The following is a 27,017-nucleotide window of genomic DNA, read 5'->3' as shown; positions in this document are numbered from 1 at the left end:
TTTGTCTCGAAGAACAAAACATTCAATACTTGAGAAGTCCTTTGTCGTCAGGAGAAGCTACAAAGCGAGTTTCAGTTCCCAACCCTCAAAATATGCCGAACCGTCTATTAAAGCCAATCGTACAACAACAAATCAACAATCCATTTTCCCCCATCCCTTCAACTCAAATAAATCCACGAGTTTTTCCCAACAATACAAATCCACCACAAACTACCTTTCAAAAATCATTAAGTAGAATGCCACAATCGCAAAGGTCTTCCGACATTTTTGGAAAAACCAATCAGCAATCTAGAAACTTAGACGTGCCAGAACCTATGGATACGTCTAGTGGAAACTCATACCTAAATCGTTCCAATAGCAATTTGCAACCACGTAACCCAACACAGTACACGGTAAAAGGAGTATTTAACGTAGAATATCCATTCATCACAATCCAATTCAGGAACCAGATTCAGGAACTCAAAAGAGCTCTAACAACCCGTATACATTTTCAAACGAAGGCAAAACATACGCTTTTAACCCTCACGTCTCTTCTGAGCCCCACTTCCATACTAAATACGAAATAGATGACGGAAATTTTCAGATAGCAGCCTCGGAGACTCCATTACATTCGTAGATTTTAACTCACATCAGTCTTGTAATTTGCCTTACATTGATATCGCCGATAGCCAAAATAATAACCTAAAATTTCTCATAGATACTGGTAGTAATATGTCGTTCATAAACCCAGAACTTGTAAACAACGTTATCGAAAAAATCAAACCCATTGCAATTAAAATCGTTTTTAATACTCATATGGTCGACAATCAAGTAAGATTTAACTGTTTCAAAGAATTCAACGATAATAAAAAATGTCGCTTCCTTTTATTTAAGTTTCATAACTACTTCGATGGTCTTATAGGCCTAGAGACTATGAAACAGCTTGGCGCAGTTATTGATCTAGAAAAGTCTATCCTAAAAACACCAAAGACAGTAATGCCTCTTAAATATAAACCAAGCTATATGTCAAAAAAATACATTGTTCCACCTAGAACCAAAATAGTCGCCAATCTGCCAGTAGATATACAGTCAGGTGATATTTTCATAAAAAGCAAGTGCATAAGCGACTACTTATTTATACCCGAAGGAATTGTTAAGGCCCAGGATTGGCACGCCTTGGTCGAAGTCATTAATTTCTCTGAGATCGAACAAAATTTTATTGTAGACCAGCCTATAAAAGTAGAACAATTCAGCAAAGAAAGTTTCCTAGAAGTACACAATTATTACAGGTAGTACAAACGAATGTAGCATTTTGAGCTCTCTAAGAACTAACCATTTAAATTCAGAAGAAAAGCAACAGCTAATAAAAGCATGCGCACATTTTGAAGACATATTTTTTAAAGAAAACCAAAGTCGAACGTTCACAAAAAATATCAAGCACGAAATCAAAACAGCTGATGACATTCCGATCTATATGAAATCCTATAGATATCCGGAAATGCATAAAGCTGAAATACAAAGACAGATTTCGAAAATGCTAGAAGATGGAATCATACAGCCAAGTTATTCGCCCTGGTCTTCACCCATTTGGATTGTTCCAAAAAAAGTTGATGCAAGTGGGAAACAAAAATGGAGGTTAGTTGTCGACTATAGAAAGCTCAATCAAAAAACTATAGATGATCGGTACCCTCTTCCAAACATAAACGATATTCTCGATAAACTCGGTAAAAGTATGTACTTCAGCACTCTAGATTTAGCTTCAAGATATTACCAAATCGAAGTGAAAAAGGAAGACATAGCTAAAACTGCTTTTTCGGTTGACCACGGTCACTACGAATTTATAAGAATGCCGTTCGGGCTGAAAAACGCTCCTGCGACATTCCAGAGGGTTATAGATAATATTCTACGTGACTTAATAGGTAAAATATGTTTCGTCCATATGGATGACATAATCGTTTTTTCAACATCTCTTCAAGAACATCTCGAGAATTTAAAATCTGTGTTCTCTAAGCTAAAGGAAGCAAACCTAAAATTGCAAATGGATAAATGCGAGTTTCTCTGCAAGGAAATTTTATTTTTAGGCCACATCGTGACTGTTAACGGTGTAAAACCCAATCCCGATAAAATAAAGGCTATAAAAAATTTTCCGGTCCCGAAAACTCCAAAGCAAATAAAATCATTTCTTGGCTTGGTGGGCTACTACCGAAAATTTATTAGGGATTTCGCCAAACTTACAAAACCTTTGACATAATGCCTACGAAAAGATCAGAAAATACGAATCGACTCCCGTTTTCTCGATTGTTTTGAAACATGCAAAAATATTCTTTGCAATGAACCCATTCTTCAGTATCCGAACTTCGAAAGGCCATTTGTTCTGACAACAGATGCAAGTAATGTTGCTGTAGGTGCCGTCCTATCGCAAGGGCCAATCTGTTCAGATAAGCCAATATGTTTTGCCACCAGAACACTTAATAAATCAGAAAAAAAATTATAGTGCTATAGAAAAGGAACTATTGGCGATAGTTTGGGCGACGAAGTACTTCAGGCCGTATCTCTTTGGCCGAAAATTCAAAATAGTTACCGATCATAAGCCACTCACTTGGATTTTTTCCCTTAAAGAACCTAATTCAAAACTTGTTCGTTGGCGACTTAAGCTCGAGGAGTTTGACTACGAAATAGTTTATAAGAAAGGATATGAAACCAGTAACGCAGACGCCTTGTCGAGAGTAGAGATAAATCTCACAGAATCAGTTGAAAATAATGTAGATGATTTAGACTCGAACACGGTACACTCCGCCATAGAAAACCTTAACGACGCAATACCTATATCGGAGCGTCCGATTAAAGACTTTCGTTATCAGGTTATTGTAAATAAACATAACAACAGTGGAACTCAAAAATCTTTAAAAATTTTGTTTAAGAAAAATCGCAGATACACCATAAAGATAACCGATTCCAGTATATTAAAAGATATCGTCGATATCTTAGAGTCGTTTTGCAATTCAAAAAAAACAATCGCCATTCTAAGTGATGATGAAAGCTTCAAAGTTGTTCAAGAAGTTTACTCTAAGTATTTTAGCAACAGTAGGTTAACTCTAGTCCGATGTGTCACGCTTGTGACAGATGTAGTAAAACCCGAAGAACAGGAAGAAATCATCCGAAACTATCATAGAAACTCCAATCATAGAGGTGTGAACGAAACATATAATCATCTGAAAAGAAGATACTTTTTTCCAAAAATGAAAGATTCAATAACCAGGGTGCTAAAGAATTGCGAAATATGTATGACACTTAAGTACGACAGAAACAATAGACCCATAAAGTTCGAGTTGAGTGAAACCCCAAAAAACCAATGGAAGTAGTTCACATGGACGTCTACACAGTTCATAAGGAAAATTTTTTTAACAATTATAGATAAATTCAGTAAATTCTCAAGCGCTTATTTATTGCCCTCAAGAGGTAGCATCTGTATAATACAAAAGCTCAAACATTTTTTTTCTCATCATGGTATACCAAAGAAACTTGTTTTCGATAATGCATTGGAATTCACATCAACCATTTTTCAAGAATTTCTTAACTTATACAATATAAAAGCACACGTTACTTCAGCAAAAAATTCAACCGGTAATTCACCAGTTGAAAGATTCCACTCGACTTTAACAGAAATAATCAGGATTATATACCACCAAGACAAAAATAAGCCAATCAGTGAAATTGTCGATGAAGCGATCCTTACATATAACAACTCCATCTACTCTTCAACTAAACTTACCCCATTCGAGGTAATAACAGGCCATTATTTCAGGTCGACACCATTCCCAGCAAATACTTCCACCATTACGAATCATGATTTCTTAAACTACCATGCCAGATAATACGAAAAGCTTACTGAAATTATATTCAAACGAAGTCTTAAAGATAAAGAAAAAAATATAAACAAACTTAACTTGAATCGCATAGAACCAAGAAATTTTAATGAAGATGCCTCGGTTTATGAAGCCGATAATAGAAGAAATAAGCTAGCTCCGAAATTCGTAAAACATAGAGTAAAAAATGATAACAAAATAACAGTAGAAACCGAAAAAAGAAAAATTCATAAACAGAAACTTAAGAACAAATGCAAAAAAAAAATAAAAAAAAAAAAATATACACAATATTATAAAAATGTTTATTACCGTAATTCAGGGATGCCCCTTAACGTTAAGCTAATCGTTTATCAAAAAATTTCCACCGTTTCCGTTGAAACACTTCGAAATATTATCGATAAAGAAATTATCAAGATAAATTGTATAATTGTATCTCGAAAAGCTTTCGTTAAAGTTAAAAACGTTAACAAAAACGTGATACTTTGTGTTTGAATTGTGCTGGCAATGCTATAGCCATGGTAAAGCCGTAAGGTGGTAACAGCGAGCGGACATACACACACAAACTCCATGTAATTTGTTTGTGTAATTCGTTGGTGGTAATGTTAAAAATACTCTGAGAAATGTTCGTACTGACAAAATTCATGAGAAAAGTTGCAATCAGATTGGCTAATGCTTTCACCTTTAATGAATTCGCCATCAATCAGCTTTGCCAGCATAATTTGAAGTTAATAATCAACATAAACGATTTGATTTCGTTTTGATATGGCAGAAAACGAAACAAAATCATTTCGTTAATTTGACGTTCTTAACGTTAATAAACGAAACGAAATGACTTTGTTTCGTTTATTAACGTTAATTATCGTAACGAAATGATATCGGTTCGTTGGTTAAGCATGGCTGCCGTAATTAATAGTTTGAGATTCACGTATAGCCACGTAAATTAGTCAATATGCTTAAAATAATAGGGACATGTAAATATTTAAAAAGAAAAGACCCTGTCTTAATATTGGATATAAAAGAAACCGGAGCTAAAGTTTAAATAAACAAATAAAGAAATAAAATTTCTATTAAAAAGTTAAAATTTAATATTTTGATTTCGTAAGGTAACAAAGACATAAAATTTGTTTCCTTGGTTTCCTAAAAATATAAAGGAAACCAAATCTGGCGCAGTCGGTATAAGAAAAAAAGGCAAGGAGGAAATCGCATGCAAAAAACGTGCATGACTTTAACCTCAAACGTAAACCATTGTGGTAATACATCACGCCGCCCTTTTCCAAATTCGCTGAGCTTCACAGTTTAAAGCTGAGCATTTTTCAAAGTGGAAATTAAATCTTTGGCTAAGGAACTATAAACAGAATCCCGGCATATTAGCACGTCGAGAGAATATCGACAAATTCAATAGCCGTTCGTAGTCATAACAGCACCGGTATCGCTACGTCGAGAGAACATCGACAACACACAATTATCTTTAAGAATATCCAAAGTTGCAACCATTTATGAAACTTCCAGGGTGCATCGAAATCTCGTATTGTACACATTTTCACCATCTGATGCTCCAATTAAGAGTAAAGAGGTACTACTAAGTTAGCGAATTTGAGCACATGAAATCAGCTATTAAGACCCGGAGACAACTTGAATTTGATAAGGAACGTCCTTTTAGTAAGTTAGTTCTAAGTAATATTTGTGAAAATAGTATAACGATGGAAGCGAACAATGGGGCAAACGCATCTGCCACTGGTGGACAAGCTAGCTCAAATGGAGGAAATCTTAACACACAGCCTAATGTAACGCAACTTCTAGCACACTTAAAAATTCCGGACGCCGTAAAAGATGTGCCAGAGTTTAAAGGCAACTCAACATCGTTATACGATTTTATCGATAATCTAGAGGAAATATTAAGTCGTTTGCCAGATCTTGGCAGTAATTACACAAAAATTATAGTAAGGTCGGGTCGTAATAAAATTGTCGGTGAAGCTAACGACGTTCTTAATATGTATGGAACAACTCGATTGGCCACAGATAAGAAGCAATTTAATTACGCACTATGCCGATAAGCGAAATGAAACTAGCCTAATTCGAGATCTACATTTTATTAAGCAAAATACAGGCAGCGTCGAAAATTTGTATGCAAAGATTATAGAAATTTTAGCAAGCTTAACGAATACCTTAAAAGTGCATGAGTGCGATCAGAATGTAAGAGCAGCGAAGCTTAAATTGTATCAGGAAATGTGTCTTAACGTTTTCTTATCTGGACTTAGAGAGAATCTTGGATCCACTATTCGAGTTATGCGTCCTAACTCAATACCTCAGGCTTTTAATTTTTGTCTCGAAGAACAAAACATTCAATACTTGAGAAGTCCTTTGTCGTCAGGAGAAGCTACAAAGCGAGTTTCAGTTCCCAACCCTCAAAATATGCCGAACCGTCTATTAAAGCCAATCGTACAACAACAAATCAACAATCCATTTTCCCCCATCCCTTCAACTCAAATAAATCCACGAGTTTTTCCCAACAATACAAATCCACCACAAACTACCTTTCAAAAATCATTAAGTAGAATGCCACAATCGCAAAGGTCTTCCGACATTTTTGGAAAAACCAATCAGCAATCTAGAAACTTAGACGTGCCAGAACCTATGGATACGTCTAGTGGAAACTCATACCTAAATCGTTCCAATAGCAATTTGCAACCACGTAACCCAACACAGTACACGGTAAAAGGAGTATTTAACGTAGAATATCCATTCATCACAATCCAATTCAGGAACCAGATTCAGGAACTCAAAAGAGCTCTAACAACCCGTATACATTTTCAAACGAAGGCAAAACATACGCTTTTAACCCTCACGTCTCTTCTGAGCCCCACTTCCATACTAAATACGAAATAGATGACGGAAATTTTCAGATAGCAGCCTCGGAGACTCCATTACATTCGTAGATTTTAACTCACATCAGTCTTGTAATTTGCCTTACATTGATATCGCCGATAGCCAAAATAATAACCTAAAATTTCTCATAGATACTGGTAGTAATATGTCGTTCATAAACCCAGAACTTGTAAACAACGTTATCGAAAAAATCAAACCCATTGCAATTAAAACCGTTTTTAATACTCATATGGTCGACAATCAAGTAAGATTTAACTGTTTCAAAGAATTCAACGATAATAAAAAATGTCGCTTCCTTTTATTTAAGTTTCATAACTACTTCGATGGTCTTATAGGCCTAGAGACTATGAAACAGCTTGGCGCAGTTATTGATCTAGAAAAGTCTATCCTAAAAACACCAAAGACAGTAATGCCTCTTAAATATAAACCAAGCTATATGTCAAAAAAATACATTGTTCCACCTAGAACCAAAATAGTCGCCAATCTGCCAGTAGATATACAGTCAGGTGATATTTTCATAAAAAGCAAGTGCATAAGCGACTACTTATTTATACCCGAAGGAATTGTTAAGGTCCAGGATTGGCACGCCTTGGTCGAAGTCTTTAATTTCTCTGAGATCGAACAAAATTTTATTGTAGACCAGCCTATAAAAGTAGAACAATTCAGCAAAGAAAGTTTCCTAGAAGTACACAATTATTACAGGTAGTACAAACGAATGTAGCATTTTGAGCTCTCTAAGAACTAACCATTTAAATTCAGATGAAAAGCAACAGCTAATAAAAGCATGCGCACATTTTGAAGACATATTTTTTAAAGAAAACCAAAGTCTAACGTTCACAAAAAATATCAAGCACGAAATCAAAACAGCTGATGACATTCCGATCTATATGAAATCCTATAGATATCCGGAAATGCATAAAGCTGAAATACAAAGACAGATTTCGAAAATGCTAGAAGATGGCATCATACAGCCAAGTTATTCGCCCTGGTCTTCACCCATTTGGATTGTTCCAAAAAAAGTTGATGCAAGTGGGAAACAAAAATGGAGGTTAGTTGTCGACTATAGAAAGCTCAATCAAAAAACTATAGATGATCGGTACCCTCTTCCAAACATAAACGATATTCTCGATAAACTCGGTAAAAGTATGTACTTCAGCACTCTAGATTTAGCTTCAAGATATTACCAAATCGAAGTGAAAAAGGAAGACATAGCTAAAACTGCTTTTTCGGTTGACCACGGTCACTACGAATTTATAAGAATGCCGTTCGGGCTGAAAAACGCTCCTGCGACATTCCAGAGGGTTATAGATAATATTCTACGTGACTTAATAGGTAAAATATGTTTCGTCCATATGGATGACATAATCGTTTTTTCAACATCTCTTCAAGAACATCTCGAGAATTTAAAATCTGTGTTCTCTAAGCTAAAGGAAGCAAACCTAAAATTGCAAATGGATAAATGCGAGTTTCTCTGCAAGGAAATTTTATTTTTAGGCCACATCGTGACTGTTAACGGTGTAAAACCCAATCCCGATAAAATAAAGGCTATAAAAAATTTTCCGGTCCCGAAAACTCCAAAGCAAATAAAATCATTTCTTGGCTTGGTGGGCTACTACCGAAAATTTATTAGGGATTTCGCCAAACTTACAAAACCTTTGACATAATGCCTACGAAAAGATCAGAAAATACGAATCGACTCCCGTTTTCTCGATTGTTTTGAAACATGCAAAAATATTCTTTGCAATGAACCCATTCTTCAGTATCCGAACTTCGAAAGGCCATTTGTTCTGACAACAGATGCAAGTAATGTTGCTGTAGGTGCCGTCCTATCGCAAGGGCCAATCTGTTCAGATAAGCCAATATGTTTTGCCACCAGAACACTTAATAAATCAGAAAAAAAATTATAGTGCTATAGAAAAGGAACTATTGGCGATAGTTTGGGCGACGAAGTACTTCAGGCCGTATCTCTTTGGCCGAAAATTCAAAATAGTTACCGATCATAAGCCACTCACTTGGATTTTTTCCCTTAAAGAACCTAATTCAAAACTTGTTCGTTGGCGACTTAAGCTCGAGGAGTTTGACTACGAAATAGTTTATAAGAAAGGATATGAAACCAGTAACGCAGACGCCTTGTCGAGAGTAGAGATAAATCTCACAGAATCAGTTGAAAATAATGTAGATGATTTAGACTCGAACACGGTACACTCCGCCATAGAAAACCTTAACGACGCAATACCTATATCGGAGCGTCCGATTAAAGACTTTCGTTATCAGGTTATTGTAAATAAACATAACAACAGTGGAACTCAAAAATCTTTAAAAATTTTGTTTAAGAAAAATCGCAGATACACCATAAAGATAACCGATTCCAGTATATTAAAAGATATCGTCGATATCTTAGAGTCGTTTTGCAATTCAAAAAAAACAATCGCCATTCTAAGTGATGATGAAAGCTTCAAAGTTGTTCAAGAAGTTTACTCTAAGTATTTTAGCAACAGTAGGTTAACTCTAGTCCGATGTGTCACGCTTGTGACAGATGTAGTAAAACCCGAAGAACAGGAAGAAATCATCCGAAACTATCATAGAAACTCCAATCATAGAGGTGTGAACGAAACATATAATCATCTGAAAAGAAGATACTTTTTTCCAAAAATGAAAGATTCAATAACCAGGGTGCTAAAGAATTGCGAAATATGTATGACACTTAAGTACGACAGAAACAATAGACCCATAAAGTTCGAGTTGAGTGAAACACCAAAAAACCAATGGAAGTAGTTCACATGGACGTCTACACAGTTCATAAGGAAATTTTTTTTAACAATTATAGATAAATTCAGTAAATTCTCAAGCGCTTATTTATTGCCCTCAAGAGGTAGCATCTGTATAATACAAAAGCTCAAACATTTTTTTTCTCATCATGGTATACCAAAGAAACTTGTTTTCGATAATGCATTGGAATTCACATCAACCATTTTTCAAGAATTTCTTAACTTATACAATATAAAAGCACACGTTACTTCAGCAAAAAATTCAACCGGTAATTCACCAGTTGAAAGATTCCACTCGACTTTAACAGAAATAATCAGGATTATATACCACCAAGACAAAAATAAGCCAATTAGTGAAATTGTCGATGAAGCGATCCTTACATATAACAACTCCATCTACTCTTCAACTAAACTTACCCCATTCGAGGTAATAACAGGCCATTATTTCAGGTCGACACCATTCCCAGCAAATACTTCCACCATTACGAATCATGATTTCTTAAACTACCATGCCAGATAATACGAAAAGCTTACTGAAATTATATTCAAACGAAGTCTTAAAGATAAAGAAAAAAATATAAACAAACTTAACTTGAATCGCATAGAACCAAGAAATTTTAATGAAGATGCCTCGGTTTATGAAGCCGATAATAGAAGAAATAAGCTAGCTCCGAAATTCGTAAAACATGGAGTAAAAAATGATAACAAAATAACAGTAGAAACCGAAAAAAGAAAAATTCATAAACAGAAACTTAAGAACAAATGCAAAAAAAAATAAAAAAAAAAATATACACAATATTATAAAAATGTTTATTACCGTAATTCAGGGATGCACCTTAACGTTAAGCTAATCGTTTATCAAAAAATTTCCACCGTTTCCGTTGAAACACTTCGAAATATTATCGATAAAGAAATTATCAAGATAAATTGTATAATTGTATCTCGAAAAGCTTTCGTTAAAATTAAAAACGTTAACAAAAACGTGATACTTTGTGTTTGAATTGTGCTGGCAATGCTATAGCCATGGTAAAGCCGTAAGGTGGTAACAGCGAGCGGACATACACACACAAACTCCATGTAATTTGTTTGTGTAATTCGTTGGTGGTAATGTTAAAAATACTCTGAGAAATGTTCGTACTGACAAAATTCATGAGAAAAGTTGCAATCAGATTGGCTAATGCTTTCACCTTTAATGAATTCGCCATCAATCAGCTTTGCCAGCATAATTTGAAGTTAATAATCAACATAAACGATTTGATTTCGTTTTGATATGGCAGAAAACGAAACAAAATCATTTCGTTAATTTGACGTTCTTAACGTTAATAAACGAAACGAAATGACTTTGTTTCGTTTATTAACGTTAATTATCGTAACGAAATGATATCGGTTCGTTGGTTAAGCATGGCTGCCGTAATTAATAGTTTGAGATTCACGTATAGCCACGTAAATTAGTCAATATGCTTAAAATAATAGGGACATGTAAATACTTAATTTGATATCTTCAATACTATTTTTTTTTTTTTTTTTGGAAAGGGAGAAGTTACAGTACGTAACCACCGCCTTATGGATTTAGCCTTATGTATACATAAGTTGATTGATGTAAACAATGTCTTACTAAATGAAATCGATATAAAATCGATTAGATATTATTATCTGGAACGAAAAGACCCTCTCTTAATATTGGATATAAAAGAAACCGGAGCTAAAGTTTAAAGAAACAAATAAAGAAATAAAATTTCTATTAAAAAGTTAAAATTTAATATTTTTATTTCGTAAGGTAACAAAGAAATAAAATTTGTTTCCTTGGTTTCCTAAAAATATAAAGGAAACCAAATCTCATGCAATTTTAAATTGATGGCTGATAAAAAACAGCGAATTTTTACAAAACGTTGGCTAATAACTTGTAAATAGAATTGAGTGATAATTATCCGCCACCGGATTATGATCAAAACGCGTTTTCAGGTACTCCTTTGACAATTTTTGTGCTATTGTAAGATTTTTTGACAAGTAAAAAATTACCATTTTTTATACGTGGAGTCAAGTAACCACGGTTGTAAGGAACAGGGTGAACTTTTAAAACTTCTAAAAAATGTCTTCATACCGCCAATCAATACCTTTTTTTCATGCGGATACCCTGTCCATGCTTATTTTAGCTGAAAACTGTGTTTAATATGTCTATGACAGACCAACATTTTAAATCCCATTTTTAATTTAGGCAAGATTTTAACTTAAGAGTATTTTAGTCAGCGACTATGGTTACGGGCCATTGTCTTTAAATGTATGAAAACATTTATTTGAAACAATTTTTAGTTTATAATTTATTTCATAATTTCGGAAAAATTCTAACAACGTGACATCATGTGTTTGTCGTTAATTGTTGATGAAACAAGCGACTTATCAAAAAAAAAGTCTTGTTTTACTACATAATGGCTAGATATTTCGATCGGTTTTCAAAACACTTAGAGAAAGATTTTTGTCACTAGTAAAGCCAAAAGTATTTATTTCAAATGCTTCCAAAAAATGTGACAGGGCATGCCACTGATGAAGCCATTACAATGGCCGTCAAGTTAAATGAATTCAAAACTAATGAAAGAAACTTGTTTGTTTTATGTTAAGTGCACCTGCCACACACTAATCTAAAATATAAAGATAGAAAGCTATAAAAATGAATTCTTATGGAAAACTGTAAAAGTTGTCACAGTGCCAAAAACGGTTCAAGCTTGTAAACTATATACAAATAAAAAGTAAGGAAGGCTAAGTTCGGGTGTAACCGAACATTACATACTCAGCTGAGAGCTTTGGAGACAAAATAAGGAAAATCACCATGTAGGAAAATGAACCTACGGTAACCCTGGAATGTGCTTGTATGACATGGGTATCAAATTAAAGGTATTAAAGAGTGTGTTAAAAGGGAGTGGGCCTTAGTCCTATAAGTGGACGCCTTTTAGAGATATCGCCATAAAGGTGGACCAGAGGTGACTCTAGAATGTGTTTGTACGATATGGGTATCAAATAGAAGGTGTTAATGAGTATTTTAAACGGGAGTGGGCCTTAGTTCTATAGGTGGACGCCTTTTCATAAAGGTGGACCAGGGATGACTCTATAATGTGTTTGTATGATATGGGTATCAAATAGAAGGTTGTAATGATTATTTTAAACGGGAGTGGGCCTTAGTTCTATAGGTGGACGCCTTTTAGAGATATCGACATAAAGGTGGACCAGAGGTGACTCTAGAATGTGTTTGTACGATATGGGTATCAAATAGAAGGTGCTAATGAGTATTTTAAACGAGAGTGAGCCTTAATTCTATGGGTGGATGCCTTTTAGAGATATCGCCATAAAGGTGGAACAGGGGTGACTCTAGAATGTGTTTGTACGATATGGGTATCAAATAGAAGGTGTTAATGAGTATTTTAAACGGGAGTGGACTTTAGCTGTATATGTGAAAGCGTTTTCGAGATATCGACCAAAATGTGGATCAGGGTAACCCAGAACATCATTTGCCGGGTACCGCTAATTTATTTATATATGTAATACCACGAACATTATTCCTGCCAAGATTCCAAGGGCTTTTGATTTCGCCCTGCAGAACTTTTCCATTTTCTTCTACTTAATATGGTAGGTGTCACACCCATTTTACAAAGTTTTTCCTAAGTTATATTTTGCGTCAAAAAACCAATCCAATCACCATGTTTCATCCCTTTTTTCATATTTGGTACAGAATTATGGCATTTTTTCATTTTTAGAAATTTTCGATATCGAAAAAGTGGGCGTGGTCATAGTCCGATTTCGCCCATTTTTAATAACAAGATAAAGTGAGTTCAGATAAGTACATGAACAAACTTTAGTAAAGATATATCGGTTTCTACTCAAGTTATCGTGTTAACGGCCGAGCGGAAGGACAGAGGATCGACTGTTATAAAAACTGGGCGTGGCTTCAAACCGATTTCGCCCGTTTTCACAGAAAACTGTTATCGCCATAGAAGCTATGCCCTAGCCAAATTTCACAAGGATTGGTAAATTTTTGTTCGACTTATGGCATTAAAAGTATTCTAGAAAAATTAAATGAAAAAGGGCGGAGAGCCACGCCCATTTTGGAATTTTCTTTTATTTTTGTATTTTGTTGCACCATATCATTACTGGAGTTGAATGTTGACATAATTTACTTATATACTGTAAAGATATTAAATTTTTTGTTAAAATTTGAATTAAAATTTTTTTTTCAAAAGTGGGCGTGTTCGTCATCCGATTTTGATAATTTTTATTTAGAGTAACGTTCCTGCCAAATTTCATCATGATATCTTCAACGACTGCCAAATTACAGATTGCAAAACTTTTAAATTACCTTCTTTTAAAAGTGGGCGGTGCTACGCCCATTGTCCAAAATTATACTAATTTTATATTCTGCGTCTTAAGGTCAACCCACCTACCAAGTTTCACCGTTTTACCCGTCTTTGGTAATGAATTATCGCAGTTTCTCTGTTTTTCGAAATTTTCGATATCGAAAAAGTGGTTATAGTCCGATTTCGTTCATTTTAAATAGCGATCTGAGATGAGTGCCCAGGAACGTACATATCAAATTTCATCAAGATATGTCAAACTTTACTCAAGTTATCGTGTTTACCGACGGACGGACGGGCGGACATGGCTAAATTAATTTCTTTTTCCGCCCACATCATTTTGATATAAATAAGTCTATATCCATCTCGATTAGTTTATGCCGTTACAGGGTACCGTTATGCGAACAAAACTAATATACTCTGTGAGCTCTGCTCAGCTGAGTATAAAAATTGCTTCTCATCTAGCACAGCTTATAGCGAGCACTCTGCCGTTAGAAAAGAAAGAAATGCTTTACTTCTTTGGCAAGTCGATATTTAAATCTTTCTCACCCAGCTTAATTAGTTCAAGGAATTTCAGTACTATTGTGGTGTTAAGCCACGCACTTGAAAACTAAGTATCTTGACACAAGAAAGTGTTTAACAGGAAGGCAGAACAACTTCTTGAAGGCAATAACTTTATAAATATACAACCATGGTGGAACCATACAAGGTGACAGCATGGTGACTTATCTAGAAACATAACTAAAAGTTCCATGTACTTTGTTTTTGTAAATTCGATGGACTAATGTCAAAATCGTACTGCGCCGAAAGTTGATGTACAAATCAGCTGTCCCGTGCTGCCACCTTGTAGAGTTCCGCCATTTGTGCGCGAATCGCGATTGAAAAAATTTATTTATATACATATGTGACCTGGAATCAATAGGGTCGTTTCATGATTCCAGGACCTGGAATCAATAGGGTCGTTTCATGATTCCAGGTCACATATTCAGCTTATGAAGCAAATGCAAAAGATATTTAATTTCGGAAGAAATGTTTAATGTAAAATTAAACAATTAAAATTAAAAGTAAACCCCATTCACCTCTGAGGCCTGGGATCAAAACTCACACTGAATGTTGGCTCTGATATGAAGTTTAAACGTTGAGAAAAAGTAAGCATCTATAAAAATAGTACTAACAAAATTGCTTAGTCTCATTTATGATTTACTGAGTTAAGGCTTGGTTTCCTCGAAAGCGGTGCCGCTATTTAGCGGCCGTTACATAGCGGTAGAGCATATTGTCAAAAATATTGCAGTGTAAAAGTAATTATGTGTAAACTAAGAAGACGGTGAAGTTCACCGTAACGTAATATAGCGGCAGGGCATAAAATATTACGGCCGTCATGACGGTAGAAACTCGTTCATCACTGCTGTTGTCAAAGCGGTGAACATTTTGTCAAATATTTATAAAATAAAAAAAGATTTTTGAATTTGAATTTTTTTGATCATGTTTTATTTTTTTATGTGCAGTTAAAAATATAAGAGGAAAAACTAAAAACATAAAAGGAAGATGGATCGTCTGTCGTAAGTGTTCATAGTATCCAACAAAGCGGTGCCGCTGAAAACGGTGAGTATACCAGGCGTTCTTTAGCGGTCGTAATAAAGCGGCACCGCGTTCCGAGACAACCAAGCCTTTACGGAGTTCGGAAACACCAGAACGCAATTTTTTGAACTGTTCCTTACTAAAACCTAACTGCGCTATACATTTTATTTCGTTGCAATCAACATCATAATGTTGGAACAACTGGAATGCCGAAGATAAAGTTGCCGCAGTGTTCATGGTGTTAAAAGGACCTGCTGAACAACTGAGAGAACTAAACAACTACGAAACATTGATGGGCGCTCTAGAAAGGCGATACGAAAGCGAACACAGGAAGGAGATATGCCAAATAGGATTGCAAAACCGTTACCAAAAAGCTAATGAGACTTTTCAGGAGTTTGCTTCAGATCTTGAAAGGTTGGCTCCTTTGGCAAATGTGGACTCACCCATGGAATACACCAAAAGGGTAAAAACTCACGAGCTTTATCAATGAAATACGGGATGTTGAAGCGATGCGAGCGACATACGCAAACCCAAAACCCACATTCGTAGAAACGGTATCACATGCATTGGCACAGGAAACTGCCTCACTATTGAGTAAACCAGAATACAAAGCTCATCATGTGGAAGTAGAAAGGCCAGACTAGGTAGATACAATTTTGGAAGCACTCAATCGGGATTGCAACAGAAAAATGTCGGAGTTATCAAATGTTTCAAGTGCGTAAACCAAGGTCACATTGCCCGTCATTGCAGCAACGGTCCTAGTAATTCCAACATGGCTGGTCGTAAACGCACAGCTGAAGGAGATGAGCAAATTTCCAAACCCAATCAACCGTTAAACTACAGCGAGTCAGCCGTAAGACGCGACAGCTGCCTCCATGCCCCATAATCTCTGTCTCACAAATCGGAAGAAGGTCGAGCAATCTTACTGTTGGAGGACATGTGGATAGAAAGGAACGTTTACTGACTGTAGATACGGGTGCATCTCACTCCATCATTCGATCCGGTTTAGTTAACAAGAAGATAAGACCATTGCATGGAGCAAGATTGCGTACAGCTACTAGAGAGGACACCCAGTAATGGGAGAAATAGCATGTGAAGTCACAATTGGGAACGTTACGGTACTACACATTTTTATAGTGGCAGAGATTGTTGATTAAATCATAATTGGATGCCTTTGTCGATTAAGAATTCCACTTAATCGACAAAGGCATCAAGATAGATATGCAAAGCAAGACGATGCGATATAAGAACATGGATGTGCCACTTAATTTCGGCTACGAAAAAGGTTACAGCAGTAAACGAGAGCTGGTGGAGGAGAATCAGCAAATACCACCAAAACCAGAGGCAGTCATCTGGGCAAAGGTTGATGGAGATTGTGGGACAAACAAATTGTGGGTTGTGGAGGAAGCGAATACATCAACACCAAATGTACTTGTAGGAAAAACCCTGGCTATGAAAAAACAAGATGGACGTATTCCTTACCAAAGGAGCTTTATTGGGACGATGCCAAGAGGCTGAAGTAGCTATTAACTGTGAACAGCTACATGAAAACATTTCAGTAGCAAGATTGATCTTTCAAATGACATCACGCCATGGACGGAGGGGCTGGATGAAGACTATCAGAGTAAGGTCAAACAACTGCTCCTAAAGTACGCAAACATATTTGACGGTTCCAAACCAGGCCGCACCAACGTTGTGAAACATCAAATTGACACTGGAGATGTGAGGCCGATCCGTTAAGCTCTACGTAGTGTTCCACTGGCCAAGCGGGAAGTTGTGAGCCAAATCATAAAATAATTGAGCGACTGTGTCGCAATCAAACCATCAGCTAGTCCATGGAGCTCCACGGTGGTACCTGTGAAGAAGAAGGATTAAAAATGAGGTTTTGAGCGGACTACCGCAGGTTGAACGACGTCACGAAGAGGGACAGCTACGCACTGCCAAGAATTGGCGACACTCTGGACTCGATATCTGCTACGAAATGGGTTTCTAGGCTGGACTTAAAAAGTGGCTACTGGCAAGTGGAGGTAAAGGAGGTAAAGGAGGAAGATACGGAGAAAACAGCCTTCAATGTCGGAGATGACCTTTGGCAATTTACGGTGATGCCTTTTGGACTTTGTAATGCACCAGCTACTTTTGAGAGCCGCGTGGATAAAGTATTGAAAGGACTACACTGAAAAACATGCTTGGTGTACCTAGACGACATCTTCGTTTTGCGAAAGAACTTTGAGTAGGCGACATCATCGTTTTGCGAAAGAGCTTTGAGGAACATCTAAAGCACTTAAAGGAAGTTTTTCAGAGAATAGCTGGTGCTGGTCTGAACCATAGTCCCAAAAAGTGTTCTCTGTTCAAGAAGCAAGTTAGTTACTTGGGTCATAAAGTAACGACGGAGGGCATCTGCACCGCGAATGAAAAGATAGAAGCAGTAAAAGATTGGCCAGGACTACAGAATCTGCATGAGTTAAGAAGTTTTCTTGGCCTGTGTACCTATTACCGCCGATTTGTACCAAATTTTGCCAGCGTAGCCCATAGCCTCCATGAGCTTATTGAAAAGTGAAAAATTAAAAAGATGCGTTGTCTTTGGTTGTCAGATCAATAATCCCTTTATTACAAAAATTCTTTCCCTTTTTATAGCTAATTACTTAACCTACACATTTACAAATATCCTAATACTAACAACTAAAAATAAGTACATTTGTATTACAGAGTATATATGTGAATTTGTATTGTTATGCATATATGTAGATTTGTATTAATATGCATATATGTAGATTTGTATTGCTATGCATATATGTATATTTGTATTACTATGCATGCATGTAGATTTGTATTAATATGCATATATGTAGATTTGTATTATTGTGCATATATGTATATTTGTACTACCATGCATGCATGTAGATTTGTATGCAGTCAGCAGATCGATATTCATGTGCAATGGGAATATTTGGTTAATTCATATTCTTGGTTGTATGTAAGTACTAAGCAGAATTTATTAGCTGTGAACGGACAAAGGTTTCATATTCGGCATTCCATTGATAATAGCTAACCGCTGGGCTAGTTCAATAATTTATGTTGTATAATATTGTAATATGATTGTTACTAAGAAGTATTTAGCATAGAAGTTCATGATGCGTAATGGCGTAAATGTATTGCATGGGTGGGCATGACGCATAATGCTACACCATCCGCCTTGGAAAAAGAGTATTATATAATTGTTTTGTGAACAATTCTATAAGACTCTTTGTTCGCATTTAAGAGATCTTGGTATTTTACCTTAACTTGAAATTGTAGTGAGAGGTTGTGTATTTTGTTTCTAATTTGCTGACCTTGATACTTTTATTATGTTTACATTTAATTTTATTTTTTTTCAATATTTTGTACAAATCTTTTTTTTTTTTTCAAATTTTAAATTTAACGATTATTTTACGTATAGGAAAAATTTTAAATTTAACAATTATTTTATTTTTTTTTACTTATTTATATATTTTATATTTATTTTACAGCCGGATTTTAAATGTGTGCACTCACTTAAAATCCGCTTGTCTTTGGAAATTTTTATTAACTAACCGAGTAAATTGGGATACTATGGTTGAACCTGGTTTTTCTTAAATTCTGAGTTAATCATAGATTTTTTTTTTCAAGGTTCGAATCGAGCTCAAGGCCAGAACAATAATTTTTTTCTAATGATAATTATTGTTATTTTTTAATTTTTCTAAATTTGAAAAATTGTATTTTGTTTTTGGAATAGTAAGTAGAAAATTTTTCAGACAACCTGCCATAGCTGCGCAGATAGATCCATTTCGAAGGGTGCTAAGCCTTCATCATCAGTACACTTTAGGCATGCTGCGCTAACCATTTAGCTATACAGCGGTGGTTTGTTTGACTGGCAAATTTGCTACTTCTATTCCTTTTTACCAACTATATTTATTCAGTGTTCCGCCATCTGGTGCAAATCACTGATAATGCTGGATTTTTGTTTATTGTCAATTACTTTGTTTGACATTCCCAAGTGCTCATGGTTTATTAACAATTGTTTTTGTTTTTATCGGGCTATTGATAAATCATTCAAGGTTTTTTTTGTTTTTTTATTGGTATTCCCGTTACCGCTTTCTAGTCAATTTAAGTAAGAATATTTCTTACTACTATTCAATTCTATTTAGCGTAAAAGATATTTCCTATTACTATTTCCTATTCTATTTTACCGGAGTTAAAGTAAAAAATATTTTTCCTAAAATTATGATATCTATAAAAGCGAGTTTTTATAGTTAAAACACCTCATACTTATATATATTTCTTTCATTATTTTTGTTAAATAACACCTTTTCATAGTTATATCATTTTATTAGGGTTACATTGAACTTAGAACGAATAAAAAATTTTATAGCTAATTATTCGGAAAATTTTGTAGCTGTAGTTGGTGGAAGAGCGAGGTAGCTATGTATCAATAGTAGTTCTATTAATGGATGAGTAGAAGGTACAGTGGGTGCAAAGAAAAAAATGTTTCGTATCTTTTAAATGTTATTTTTATATTTTCGATAATTTCCCTATTTTCCAGCAACATCTTGGATCTTATGTGTCATGCGATTTCTGCGGCGGCCACCAAGACAGAATCGTCATAACTTTTATGAAGAATTATTTTTATTTCTATACCGGGATTGTCACATGCACAACCTTTTTGGTTAGTGCAATTATTTGATCTTTGAGAACTTGGGTACCAATTATTATTTTATAAATTCGCCTACTGCAGTAAATATTCAATTATTTTCACCAATTTGTCCCTCAGGACAACTGTGTTTTCCTTATAAATTTCAAGTCCTGGATTGCCGGCATTTCTTTTATGCCTGGTCGAATATTGTCCTAAGTCAATAACTTCCTCAACAATCTGGTTTCTTGAAAATTTGTCTACGCTACCATTTTTCTATCCTAAGATGAAAATGAGCGCGACTAGTCTTTTATTGCAAATATATAGAGCGCTTTATTATATATATATGTTCTCTTTGTGACTTTTTCTTCATGCTTGTTGTTATGGGCTGGTTGTAAAATATTAGTATTTTTTTTCGTTAGGTCTTGCTTACTTCCACTGTCCTAGAATTTCCTATTGCTTCCTGACCATCTTTATCAGGGGCAATCGAAGGAATTATGCGAATTTTGGATTTGCTGTTCGCATTAGGCAGAGCTACCTTTACTGTCGATTGTGACATTTTGAGACACTATTTGAGATTTTACTTCAATTATTTATTGCTCTTCCTCAGCTTTGAGTTTGGAAATTTGGGTAGAAGGGGGAAAAAAAATTTATACGCGTTGTTGCACGTTATTAGTTTGCCTATATTTGATTTTCATATCGTTTTTAAGAATAGCGGCTATCGCTATTATTCATAGCCCTATCGTGCATATTAAAGCACCTAGCCAAATGTCTGTAGTTTTTGTGTCCACTTGGGCTTGTGGCTCATATTTTACCAATTTGTTGTCAACTATTTGCTCTTCAGAGGTTTCTTTGCCGAATTCATAGCCAGCTATGGCTATCATAATGCCTTGGGCTATTTTTGTCCACCAAGACATTTTGGCTATCTTCCTGCTTCTATGAGTAATGAACTAAATTTTAATTTTTAATAAAATTTTTCGATTTTATTCTTTTATCCTATGCATTCCATTTTACTCTTGATATTCATTGATTATTAATAAATTTACTATATTTAGTTAATTGATATTTTAACAATTTACTTTTAAAATTGTAATTTTTGTTTTACTTTAGAATTTTTCATTTCTGATTTAGGTATTTTAAATTTTTCCTTAAAAAAAATTTTTCTAATTTTTATTTTCTTTTGTTTAATTAATTTTACAAAGTAACTAATATTTTGCATTAGATTTTAGAAATAGTAATTTTTCTTTTTTTTTTTTTTTTTAATATACAAAATATTTTAATAATTAATTTTTATGACATTTTGCTGATTTATTTTTCTTTATTTAATTAACGTTATAGAAAAATTTGTTTCTAAAGTTTTTGATTTCCTTAAAAAAAATTTAAATGTAATATTTTTGACATTTCTTAAAATTGAACAAATTTTTTTTTCAAAATTTTTTTTCTAAGCCACATTGGGCTTCAATCTTTTTCCCTATATTTTTTTTTGTTTAGTTTGTGTCATTTTCAAAGCTGACATCAAACTTTTTTAAAAAAAAATTAGTTTATCCTACCATATTTTAAAAAAAATGCCTAAGCGTCCTTAAAGGCGGCCCAATTTATTTCTAAATATACTTATTAGTACTGCTTCCAGCCAGTCATGCCACCAATTGGTCCTGCAGAATATTGTTGTTTAAAATGTGTCCTTTCAATCCGTTTATTCACTTCGCCTTATGCTTTATTCATCCTTGGTTGCCTTTTCTAAAATGTGTCCTTTAAATCCATTTATTCCACTTCGCCTTATGCTTTATTCATCCTTGATCACTGCTGTTGATTAATTTTGTTGCTCAATGTTATTTGCCATCTGCGTTTGTTTCTTCGTTATTGTGCTGTGATAGCAGTTGTAATCCTTTGTATCAGGATCGTTTCAACTTTTGCCCGGATGGTAAAATTATTAATTTTTTTATACTTTGTTTTTTAAAGTTTCTTGGGCAGGATCTCTGAGCAGCTAAATCTTAAGCGATATTTGCTTGGTCAGCAAATCTTATGCTTATTGCAGATAAAACTGGCAGGATCTTTTCCTCCAGCAAGATCTTTAGCTAATTTTGCTTAAGAGCAAATTTTCAGCTGATTTAAGATCAGGCTGGCAGGATCGCCATGAAAAGTGAAAAATTAAAAAGATGCGTTGTCTTTGGTTGTCAGATCAATAATCCCTTTATTACAAAAATTCTTTCCCTTTTTATAGCTAATTACTTAACCTACACATTTACAAATATCCTAATATTAACAACTAAAAATAAGTACATTTGTATTACAGAGTATATATGTGAATTTGTATTGTTATGCATATATGTAGATTTGTATTAATATGCATATATGCAGTATATGTAGATTTGTGTTATTATGCATATATGTAGATTTGTATTGCTATGCATATATGTATATTTGTATTACTATGCATGCATGTAGATTTGTATTAATATGCATATATGTAGATTTGTATTATTGTGCATATATGTATATTTGTACTACCATGCATGCATGTAGATTTGTATGCAGAGTCAGCAGATCGATATTCATGTGCAATGGGAATATTTGGTTAATTCATATTCTTGGTTGTATGTAAGTACTAAGCAGAATTTATTAGCTGTGAACGGACAAAGGTTTCATATTCGGCATTCCATTGATGTTAGCTAACCACTGGGTTAGTTCAATAATTTATGTTGTATAATATTGTAATATGATTGTTACTAAGAAGTATTTAGCATAGAAGTTCATGATGCGTAATGCCGTAAATGTATTGCATAGGTGGGCATGACGCATAATGTTACATTATAAGAAAAAATAAAGCTTTTGAATGGAAGGAGCAAGAAGTGGCTTTCCAAATATTGAAAGAGCGTTTGAGCACTGCCCTAATGTTGGCATATCCGATTCCAGGAGCAAGATTTATTCTAGATACAGATGCGAGCGGATATGCCATATGAGGCGTATTGTCACAACTGGTTGATAGACAGGAGAAGGTAGTTCCATATTACAGCCGTTCAATTGGAAAACGAAAGAGGAACTATTGCGTTACACGGAGAGAGCTGTTGGCATTGGTAGAACGCATTAAACATTTTCACAAGTACCTCTACTGGCAGGGATTTCGCGTCCGGACAGATCACGCAGCGTTGAAATGGCTCCTGCAGTTCCGTAATCCATAAGGTCAATTGGCACGGTGGGTCGAACGACTACAAAGCTATGACTTTTCCATTGAGCATCGAGAAGGTAGTATCCAAGGGAATGCTGATGCAATGCCACGAAGACCATGTCATTTGGAATGCAAACACTGTGCGAAAGCTGAGGCTAAGGAAAACATCATATATGTCCGACTATAACGAGAACGGATTAATGGGACATGGAACAACTAAAGAAGGCGCAGCTAGAAGATACACATCTGTCACATGTTATGAAAGGGCTTGAATGAAACGGAAGACCAAGTAGAGAGATGTCTGCAGAGATTCCTGTTGCGAAGTTGTATTGGGCACAGTAGAACTATTTACAATTTATATCCGATTGTCTGCATCGAACATGGGAGAGTGAGGATGGTCAATGTAAGAAGGTGATATTTGTTCCAGGAAAGATGATTTCTGACGTTCTCAGTGAGCTACATAACGGTCCAAGTGGTGGTCATCTTGGAATCACGAAGACGCTCCAGAAAATTAAGTAGATATTATATCGAGTTGGTTGTCGTCAATCGGTCACTGATTGGATTGCCAACTGTGAGGTTTACAGCAGAGCGAAAGGGCCCAAAACCCGAAGTCATGGCCAGATGAAGCAATATATTTCAGGTGCACCATTTGAAAGGGTCGCCATAGATGTCGCAGGTCCATTTCCTACTAGCAACTGCGGACCCAAATATGTACTGGTGGTTATGGATTATTTCAGGAAATGGCCAGAGGTATACTCAATCCCAAATCAAGAAGCGGAAACAGTAGCAAAAGTGTTTATAAATAATTGGGTTGCAAGGTATGGTGTACCAATGGAGCTACATTCTGACCAAGGCAGGAATTTCGAATCAGCTGTGTTCCAGGAAATGTGTAAATCATTGGGCACTCGAAAAACACGGACAACTGCCTTGCATCCTCATTCCGACGGTATGGTGGAACGATTCCATAGAACCTTAGAGGCGCACTTAAGGAAAGTAGTGGACAGGTTCCATAAATAGTGGGATACACACATATCATTATTCTTGATGGCTTGCCGATCGGCAGTGCATGAGACAACGGGCCAAACCCCCGCAAAGGTAACTTTTGGGATAAATGCCGATGTGGTAAGAAATGCCAGGAAATTCACTGGTGTCTTGGAGGAAGAGATGAGGGAAATACATGATCTTGTAAGACAACGAACCAGGATTATGTTGAAAGCCAGATACGATAAAACAATTAACTCGGAAGGTTTTCAGGAAGGAGATTTGGTGCTGTTATACAACCCACAACGGAAAAAAAGGTTTGTCCCCGAAATTTCAGTGTAACTGGGAAGACCCATACAAAGTTGTAAAACGGATCAACGATGTCGTTTACCGCATACAAACCATTGGCAAACCACGAAACAAAACGAAATTTATTCATTTGGAAAGGTTGGCAACGTGGATCGGGACGATCAGACTTAGGTGGAAGGAAGTGTGGCGAATGTTAGCAATTTCGATGTGTCACTTATTTCACATACGCACATGTAGTCATCACATAAGAGCAGAAGTTATTACTCACACATACACACGCATATAATCAGAAGACGAAAGTAAATATCAGTTACATAAAGGAGAAATAAACAAGCAGCTGTTCGAGAAGGTTGTTCGTGAAAAGTCTAGGCCCTTGAAGATTTATGCGAACGAGGCATCAGAGAGTGTACAAGCAGCACAAGCTGAGGAATCAACAATCAGTTTGATTTTAACACTCTATTAGTGAAGTACTCGATAATTGTAATGTGAAGTGATACTGCCACAGTAGAGTTGTAAATAAAGACCATTTTGCTATACTGAATATTCGAGTTATTTATTCGACAGTTCAGCGATTCGAACTTTAACAGAAGGTGCATAATAATTAGGAATTTTGCAAAATTCGCTACAATGTTATAAACGTGGTATAAGGCCCAGTTTTGCAATGCGCGTTTAAAGTACAGTTAGATTTTATAAGTACAATTCATGATGCACAGGGTCGGTTTTAAGTGCGAGTTTAAGATGAAATCAAATTCTCGGAAACCAGAACCATTTTAGAAGATCTGCCCAGTTCCGGGTTCAGCGTCATGTATACCTTTTAAAAAGTATGACTGGTTTCTGGGCCTAAAACTTGTCGGCCTGTGTTATTAATACAAATAAGTGCTTTATACTTACCACACTATTCAGTTTTTTGTAAACCAATATATGTCCCGCGACTTGCTGAGTAAATATGGAGAGTCCAAAAAATGTGAAAAATTCGAAAAGCATCAATTTTGAACGGATTCGTGACTCCATTATTTGATAGTGTATTGAAGTTCGTCGATGGAAGTGGATGTGAACAGCAGTTTTGTGATTCTATTGATTGTGACTGCGAGTCCGTACAAGTTCACTACTCTTTTGTTAGTTAATTTGAAACCACCAATCAATAATTTTCTCGTTAATTTCTTTTATTTTCCAAATTTATTTTCATATGTTCGTGTCAGAAAGTGTTGGTGTGGTTTCTGTTGTCGCTGTTGGTATGTAAAACGTTTTAAATGTTTCATTTGTAATGCAGTTGGTGAATGGGCGTCTCGCTAAACCTGAAATAAAACAAAAATGATGTGTTCAATATATTTTCAGTTTAAAACACTAAAATAAGAGCATTAATTGAAATTTTGCTTAAAAGAGGAACTTTAAGGTGCATGCACCCTTGGCAAGTAAGAGGTTTTATGCAACTAATTGTTGTGGAAAAACGTCATTTCCGAATGTCATATCACTCCCTTACAAAGAGCACAGTATTTTTTAGAGACACTTCTGCAGTTAGAGGCTCATGAGAACGTGGCGTTGCCCTATTGTACCACTAAACCACTCACAGGTTAAGGGAAAGGTTATTTACTGATATGGATAGTCTCTTGCCGGTTATGATACGATACTAGCACCTTTTGATGCACCTTTTCCAGTTTAAGTTCACAAAATTAAAATTCAAGTTCAGAAAATTATAATCCAAGTTCAGAATTTCCAATTTAAATTCAGAAATTTACAATTCAAGTTCAGAAATTTCAATTCAAGTTCAGAAAATTACAATTGAAGTTCAGAAAAACCAATTTAAATTCAGAAATTTACAATTCAAATTCAGAACATTACAATTCAAGTTCAGAAATTCCAATTTAATTTCAGAAATTTCCAAGTTCAGAAATTTCCAATTCAAATTCAGAAAATTACAATTTAAATTCAAAAAATTGCAATTCAAGTTCAGAAAATTACAATTCAAGTTCAGAAAATTTGTCGGGTATTTTTTTTTTTTTTCATCCAATGGAAATAAATGTATGTAAGATGGTATCTATGTGTTAAGGAAGCATTGGTCATCTTAACTCGTTTAAATCTTTTTTTCCGAGATAGCGAAAAAAAACTCGCTCATAAGCAATTGCAATGCCATACAGCTATATTCTTAGCGTCACAACCATTGATCTGCACTAGTATGACAGCAATGATGACGAAGATATGACCACTTAAACAGTCACCGGAGCGTCCACACTCCCGGAAGTAACGTATAAGTAGGTACTGTCTGCATAGATCTTGGCGCCATATGTCAAAATATCTCAAATTATGCGCCATCATCATCATTTATCATGAATTGGCACTTAATCGCGATTTTGGCAGTTTCGTAACAAATCATGCCAGCTTTCCCTGTTTCGCGGTAACTGACGGTGATTGGAAGCACCATGAGAGGTCAAGTCTTCCCCACCTTCGCATCTCTGTGGAGATCTCTCCCTTCCACTGCTTCCAAACTGCTGTTTCGACTGA

At 35.3% G+C, this 27,017-nt stretch overlaps 1 protein-coding gene across 2 annotated transcripts in view; it reads right to left on the bottom strand.

Moving 5' to 3' along the window:
* gzl (godzilla E3 ubiquitin protein ligase) overlaps window positions 1–27,017 on the bottom strand; it is a 111,707-nt gene that overhangs the window by 40,178 nt on the left and 44,512 nt on the right. For both annotated transcript variants that reach the window (XM_067759384.1, XM_067759385.1), the window contains exon 2: window positions 25,410–25,813. In XM_067759384.1, coding sequence (XP_067615485.1) covers window positions 25,410–25,529 — 120 coding nt within the window. In that variant the 5' untranslated portion in view covers window positions 25,530–25,813. The remainder of the gene's footprint in view (window positions 1–25,409; window positions 25,814–27,017) is intronic.

The sequence above is a fragment of the Eurosta solidaginis genome, chromosome 1, assembly GCF_040869045.1.
Source record: "Eurosta solidaginis isolate ZX-2024a chromosome 1, ASM4086904v1, whole genome shotgun sequence".
NCBI lineage: Eukaryota > Metazoa > Arthropoda > Insecta > Diptera > Tephritidae > Eurosta > Eurosta solidaginis.
The sequence above is the reverse complement of the archived record's forward strand: the minus strand, read 5'-3'. Positions and strand labels throughout refer to the sequence as shown.